The 7,714-nt window shown below is 37.5% G+C and overlaps 2 protein-coding genes across 2 annotated transcripts in view; one reads left to right on the top strand and one right to left on the bottom strand.

The window, feature by feature from the left end:
- The window catches only part of ANGPTL1 (angiopoietin like 1), a 10,314-nt gene extending 7,005 nt beyond the window's left edge, over window positions 1-3,309 (top strand). The window contains exons 3-4 of the mRNA XM_015811260.1: window positions 1,320-1,590; window positions 3,012-3,309. Coding sequence (XP_015666746.1) covers window positions 1,320-1,590; window positions 3,012-3,199 — 459 coding nt within the window. The 3' untranslated portion in view covers window positions 3,200-3,309. The remainder of the gene's footprint in view (window positions 1-1,319; window positions 1,591-3,011) is intronic.
- RALGPS2 (Ral GEF with PH domain and SH3 binding motif 2) overlaps window positions 1-7,714 on the bottom strand; it is a 106,485-nt gene that overhangs the window by 52,167 nt on the left and 46,604 nt on the right. The window lies entirely within an intron of this gene.

Below are 7,714 nucleotides of genomic sequence, written 5' to 3'. Positions count from 1 at the left end.
TAGGGGGGGATTTTATAGGGATTTTAAAGGGATTTTATAATATTAAACTTAATACAGGTTATTTAATATATATTTTAATTTGGCTTTTAGAGATATCTATTGTATTGTACTGTTTTTATTTACCTGTAAGCCGCCCTGAGTCCCTCGGGAGAAGGGCGGGGTATAAATGGGATTAAATAAATAAATAAAATAAATAAATTGTAAATTTCATAAAATAAAGAGTTGGATTTGTTTCAGATCACAATCTTGAACAGAATGATCTGGGAAAATATGCACAGGATTATGTTGTTAACTGGGCATGAGAGTTTTAAATTATCATTAACAAATTATGCTTTTATTTCACAACTCTTCTTTGTCTACAACTAATTGTTTAAATGACATTGTGAAAAAGTTACAATGAGGTGTTGCCTTTTCTCCCTAGAATGGCAAAAATATTCTTCTAAGAAGGACTTTGTCAAAAAATAATGTACAAAATGTTTATACACGTCAGTCATGGGAGAAAAGGGGCAAGTTATGTAGATGCTACAACGAGATAAACAATTTATTTGAAACACAGCATGCTAAGAGATGCCCTTAGGAAGTGGACTGGCTGCAAGGAAAAAAGTTCAAAGCAAAAACACTGATTGGATCATCTTTCATATTCAAATTTATTTTCATTAATTAATAATTTCATCACTTTTAACTTATTTTACATTCATAAATCCAACACAATGAATTTCCTTCATGCATGACTTCCCAAAACTTAATTACAAAAATTATTATTCTATTTAATATAAAGAATTTCCCACTCATTACCTGATTTTAATCTATTTTAATCTATTTATTAAAATGATTTTAATCAAATCATTTTTCCATGACTGATATAATACAAATATTTTTACTAGTACGGTACTAATTCCAACAATATTAAGAATTCTCCCTCAACCAGTATGGACAGGCTATAGTTTCTCACTACCAGTGGTTACTCAGTGGATACATAACAGTGAATCAGCTTGCTTTTAGATCTTAGGGTATCTGTTAGTAAATTGGGAGCAAGCTGCTTCATTGCCAGAATCCAGTGGCAAACAAAATTCTAGAAACCACACTTAACTCTCATACTTGCATGTAATCTGAACCAAATGATGGAGAGAAGATGATAATGTGTCTATCTTGTGAACTTTCCACAAATCAGTATTTATGGTCAAAGATGAATTAATTATTGGATTTTTTCCAATACTTTCAGAACATCAAAGATATATCCATAATACATTGATTATATATGAAAACCTTCTATATGAGAAATGGAAGACAATTTAATCAACATTCTGCTTTGTTTACAGAAAGGGTTTGGAAATGTTGCTGGAGAATACTGGCTGGGACTGGAAAACATTTACTTGCTCTCCAATCAGGATAATTACAGACTTCTGATTGAATTAGAAGACTGGAGCAATAAGAAAGTCTATGCAGAATACAGCAGTTTTCGACTGGAGCCAGAGAGTGAATATTATCGACTACGTTTAGGCACTTATCAAGGGAATGCTGGTGATTCCATGATATGGCACAATGGAAAACAATTTACAACACTGGACAGAGACAGAGATATGCACACAGGTAAGAATTAGTACTATTTAGATCTATGTACTTCTTATTCTGGCTGAGCTGAGAAAATAATTTGATAAAACATTAGGAAGATAGAGGACTCTGCAAAATAGTACTGTTTAACATAAAAACATCTTCAATTAGAATGATCCATAGACATGTACAAGTAACTTGTATACTTTTGGCAATGACAAAACCATATGCTTAGAGTTAGGATTTACATTGAACAAGGTAAATATTGGGTGGAAAGGCTTTTTTCTCATAGGAAAGTATCTGTTCTGACTATGTGAAAAAGGCAAAAGATTTAGAATGATCTGTAGAGAAACCAGAGTATTGGATCTCAAAAAAAAAAATCTGGGTAGGTTGTGTGATTTCTACTTAATGTTATTTCTTTCAGACAAGGATTCAAAAGTATCTTCCAAATCTCCAAGTTCCAGGTTTTGTGCTTCTAATTATACAATCCACTGCACTGTTTAGTTTGGAACTTTGCGCTACTAATTGTACAATGCACTACACTGTTTAGTTTGGAACTAACTGCAGATGCTTACACAGAATTATACTTTGTAATGTTGAGTTTAATTCAAGTGTCAAAATTAACTTTGGAACTGTTAATATCCAAAGGATGTATTATATGGTTTTAAATTTACTTAAATGCTAAAGATACTTTATGGATCAATTAGTTGATCATAAAACTTGCTTTCTTCTCAGGCAATAGGTCTGCAAATAACTTTTTCTATGTGTAAAATATAAGAAAATCATTCACATGCACAATTTATTCTATTTTCTATTTTTATCTAATACTTGTTCTCTAAAAAGAGGACAAAATAGCTTATAGAGACTGATAGAACAAATACATGTGTATTTCTTTAGGATCATTCCTTTTTTTCTCAAAATATAATTATCAGATATAATAAATTCCTCCCTATTCAAAAATGACAATAAGCTTCCATAAAATAAATGGAACGTAGGAATCATTATCCCTTAGTACCTATACAATGCATTGGAAAATTCTATTTCAGCACATTCACTAGCTCCTTAGTTCCATTCCATTTCTTGTTTATGCTACCTCACTAAGCTATTTGGATTTTTTTCTCTAGCTACTTCTTTTCATTTTAATGGCTCATTCTCCTTCCCTCTATGCTAAATACTTTCAGGAGAATGATGCAGGAGACAAATATTTGGAGAGGGAATTACTTGAAGGTTTGTTGTAATTGTTTTCCTCATTAAGATAGAAATTTCATCAGAACCAACAGGTCTTCATTAAAATGAGGATTTTAGAAGTACAGTTGGATGATTCAGTAATACCATCCTTCTCTAAAATAGTAACAATAGTGTCCATCTGTTCACAGACTGACTTGTACTAAGTAAATTACAATGAATATGTTTTGTGATGTGATGTGAAATGTATCTTAATGTTTTGCTTCTCTCTGCAGGAAATTGTGCCCACTTTCATAAAGGAGGTTGGTGGTACAATGCTTGTGCTCATTCTAATCTCAATGGAGTATGGTATAGAGGAGGACACTACAGAAGCAAACACCAGGATGGGATTTTTTGGGCCGAATACAGAGGAGGTTCATATTCACTGAAAGCAGTTCAGATGATGATTAGACCTATTGATTGAGACTACCAAAAAGTTTTTTTAAAAATTAATCCCTGAGTTTGAAGCAGATGTCATTTTTCAAGATCTTCTTTGGAGAACTCTACCAAGTATTCTTTTAAATCCTCGCTATATTATATATGTTAATTTTTATACATTTTAATTACAGAGCAAAACTGAAGGCTGCATTTAAAATAATTCTCTGTTCATATAAGATATGAATATTAACTGCAGCTATTAAACTTACCAGTTTTTCAAGATCAGGAGGAAAAATTAATAGATATAAAATAACTGAATTTTAAAGTTCAAGTATGAAACATTTTTTTAATGTGTTAAACAGTCAAATCAATTCATTCTCATATGATTAAAACTATTTCAGTTTTTATTTCAGAGACCTGAATGTTAGGGGAAAAAATTCTTTAGAGATCCTTATACACAATGAGACAAAAGAATTGGAGAGAAACTCTAGTTTTGCAGGTGTATTTTGCATCAAATAAAGTACTATCATTTCATTATTGCAACAGTTACTAGATAGCTCTCGAGTTACAATGGCAATTGGTTCAGGAATTTCCATCACTAAGCGATGTGACAATAAAATATGATGTCATGTGACATCGTTTAGAATGGCAATTCCTGCAGCCATCATTAAGTGAGGATAATGGGTCCTTAAGCAAGCAGCTCCTTGTAACTTCCTGCTGGCTTACAACAACCAAAGTTAGTGGGACGTGCTATTAACTACAATTCAGAGTCTGATTCTGACCTTGAATCTGATGATGTTGCCCCAGCTGGCCTGTGCTTCAGAACTGTCAGACTCAGGAATCAGTAAGTAAGGATTCAATTATGGCTGCTCAGTCACAGGTATCTCCTGTTCCCAAGTCCCAGATCTAGGCTCAAACAGAAGTGAGCAAAGCAACATTCCTCTACATGGCTTCTAATAAAACAAAGGGCAAAGCATGAGTAACTGCACTCAGCGGGTTGCAGACACATTTGATTAGTTCCTGAGCTTTCAAGCCCTTGTTGGAAACAACCATTTGGCTATCCAGCTCTTGAATCATGATTCTGCTTCTTGCTTGTGACTCTTGACCTTTGGAGTGGCTGACTGCCCAATTTGGCATCCTGGATATTTTGGAACATCTCTGGACTATGCTGTTGTTTCTTCGACTGTATCTGGCTCCCTTCAGGCAAGCATTCTTTACTGGGCATTTGAATTTCATTCCTGTCTGCTGTTATCTGCCTAAACTGCAGTAAATATTCCTGCTTCTACAGTACTTTGTTTTTGTCTGTGTGTCAGCACCTTAAAAAAGAACAGGAAGCTGACCAAAGTTGCAAGCTCCAGGCAGCTTGCAAGCGGATAGGTGGTAAGTAACTGCTGCTGGATGGAAGGAGGTGTGTGAGTGGTGAGGGAGGCATGGTGCAAGTGTGGGGAGACTTGGCTGCTGCTGGGTGGAAGAGTGCATGAATGGGATCCACAACAAGAGTGGGACACGGCTTAGGGTAGCTGCTGCTGCATGGCAGAAGGATGTGTAAGTGCTAGGGACATACCATGTGAGTGCTAAGGGTCCCAGGGAGGGTGTGAGAGAGAGTGCAAGTAGCTGGTGAGGTGCAAATCCACAGAGGCTGGGAGACAATGCACCAGTGAGGCTTACCCAAAAGTTGTAACCTTCTTTGCCAACTTCCCTATTGACTTAACTTGTGGGAAGCAGGCAGGGAAGGTCGCAAATCAAGATCATATAACCGCAGGGTGCTGCAACTTAACCTTGTTAAGAGCCAACTGGATCCCCTAAATTACGATCCCATGATCAGGAGGATGCTGGGATGTCCAGAAATTCAAGGACTGGTTGTAACCATCATTTGTTTAGTGCTATCATAACTTTGAATAGTCGCTAAACAAGTGGTCATTAATTGTGGACTACCTGTATTTTACAGCACAATTTTCTTAGGACATGGGAATCCTACTTACTCTGGATCAGAAATCACATATTATTTTGAAAGTCAAATCCAAAATTAGTAGCATTGCTACAACACTGTACATTAGACTAATGTTATTAATCCTATGTTACAAATTGGAGTTAAGACTTAAGAAACAAAGTTGTGTACTCATTAAAGAATGAACTGTTTCAGGAGTTACAAACAACTTAATTTATGTTTTTAATAAAGTTCAGTGTACTAGACATGTTCTGTGAAATAAATTGATTTCAATAGTATTTAATGACTGAGTAATGTATTTAAAATGTGTTAGAGTTACAATTAAAGTATATACAGATATCATCTATTAGTTTAAAAATAGTCAGAATATTCCAGTACTATGTTCCAGGAGATGGGGGAATACCTGTAAAATAGTATTTCCAATCTCCTAAAGCTGCTATTTAATTCAGCACATCACACAGCCATGACTATACTGCAAAATACAGCTTTTGTACAAATACATCTCTTACTGCAAAATACAGCTTTTGTAAAAAAAAATTGACTCAACCCTCCCAAATATTAAATACCATTTGTAATGCTAAGATTAATTACATATGTTTTATATTCATTTCAGTGTATAGATAGTTTTCCTACAACCACAACTGGAACCAGAATTCTGGTCATAAGTTGTTGTGGTTGGTAAGTTGAGACACGATGTGACCAGACTCAATTTTACAACTCTTTTAATGATAGTTGTAAGTTACAGCAGTTATAAACTAAATCATATATTGCTAAGCAAATCCATTCTTCCAAATGGGCATTTTTTGCCAGGAACTGCAAAAAAAAGTTGTAAGTTGTGGTCATGTAACTGCAGGACACTGCAACTAATCATAAATGCAAGCTAGTTGCCAAGTGCTCAGAATGTGGAGGAGGGGGGCAGCAGTCATAAGTTTGAGGATGGGTTGAAAGCAGCTTTTAAAAAAGTTCATTGATCAAATGATGGTTGAACAGCTGGTTGTAAGTCGAGGATTACCTTTATAGAAACTTCCACTGCACAGCTACTTCCCGACGCTCTCATTATTATTTAATAATATACTACTCACTAACCAGTGTTTCTTGGTGGCTTTCAATACAATAAAAACACAAACATAAAAACAACTAAATTTGACTAGAGTTAAATATTAGCAACTGTAAGAGGGATCTCTGAGTCCTAGTAGACAATCACTTAAATATGAGCCAGCAGTGTGCTGCAGCTGCCAAAAAAGCCAACACAATTCTAGGCTGCATTAACAGAAGGATAGAAGCAAGATCACGTGAAGTGTTAATATCACTTTACAATGCCTTGGTAAGGCCACACTTGGAATACTGCATCCAGTTTTGGTCACCACAATGTAAAAAAGATGTTGAGACTCTAGAAGGAGTACAGAGAATAGCAATAAAGATGATTAGGGGACTGGAGGCTAAAACATATAAGGAACGGTTGCAGGAATTGGCTATGTCTAGTTTAATGAAGAGAAGGAGGAGAGGTGATATGATAGCAGTGTTTCAGTATCTCAGGGGTTGCCACAAAGAAGAGGGAGTCAGGCTATTCTCCACAGCACCTGAAGGCAGGACAAGAAGCAATGGATGGAAACTAACCAAAGAGAGAAGCAACCTAGAACAAAGGAGAAATTCCCTGACAGTTAGAACAATTAATCTGTGGAACAACCTGCCTCCAGAAGCTGCAAATGCTCCAACACTGGAAGTTTTTAAGAAGACTGGACAGCCATTTGACTGAAATGGTATAGGGCAGTGGTTCTCAACCTGTGGGTCGGGACCCCATTTGGGGTCGATCGACCATTTCACGGGGGTCGCCAAACAAGGCTGTCCGCCATTTTTTTTGTCCGCCATTTTTTTCCCCTTTTCCGGCGGGTGCTTACCTCCCTTGAGCTGGGCCAGCTGGTGGTCGGCCTGCTCCGTCTCTGCCGCTTGCCAGCTATGCCTCGGCCCCGGCGCAGGGGGTGGAACCACGCATGCGTGGCGCTCCCAGGCAGGGAAAGTCCTCGACTTACGACCGGTTGGGTAGTCCTTGACCTACGACCGGTTTAGTCCTCGACTTACGACCGGTTGGGGTCGCTGCATTAAAAAGGTTGAGAACCACTGGTATAGGGTTTCCTGCCTGAGTAGGGGTTGGACTAGATGACCTCCAAGGTCCGTTCCAATGTTGTTGTTATTATCATTATTATAAATAACAAGTAGAAACCAAGATTAGACAAGGAGGTGATATTTCCGGAAACAGACGAGGTGATATTTCCGGTATTAGTCAATGGTCCGCCAACCACGTCCAGTATAGAGCATCCCATTGGACTCATTAAAGAACGAACTGTTTCAGGAGTTACAAACTACTTAATTTATGTTTTTAATAAATCTCAGGGTACTAGACATATCTATATCCATTCGTGGCTTAGAAGGGCGGCCTGGAAGTACTCTGGTGGCCTGGCGGTGGAGACCAGACTTCGCCCCCATTACTCGGCTCTTGGACCCTGGTGCTGGCCTGCCTGGCTGGTCGGGCGGCCTAGCGTTAGTGGGGCGGCCTGGTACTGGCCCGGTTTCATCTAAGCGGCGGAAGCTCCAGCTCCAGCCCTGTCCTCCTTC

This window comes from Protobothrops mucrosquamatus, unplaced genomic scaffold (assembly GCF_001527695.2).
Source record: "Protobothrops mucrosquamatus isolate PMUCROS unplaced genomic scaffold, P.Mucros_1.0 scaffold35, whole genome shotgun sequence".
Taxonomy (NCBI): Eukaryota; Metazoa; Chordata; class Lepidosauria; order Squamata; family Viperidae; genus Protobothrops; species Protobothrops mucrosquamatus.
The sequence above is the reverse complement of the archived record's forward strand: the minus strand, read 5'-3'. Positions and strand labels throughout refer to the sequence as shown.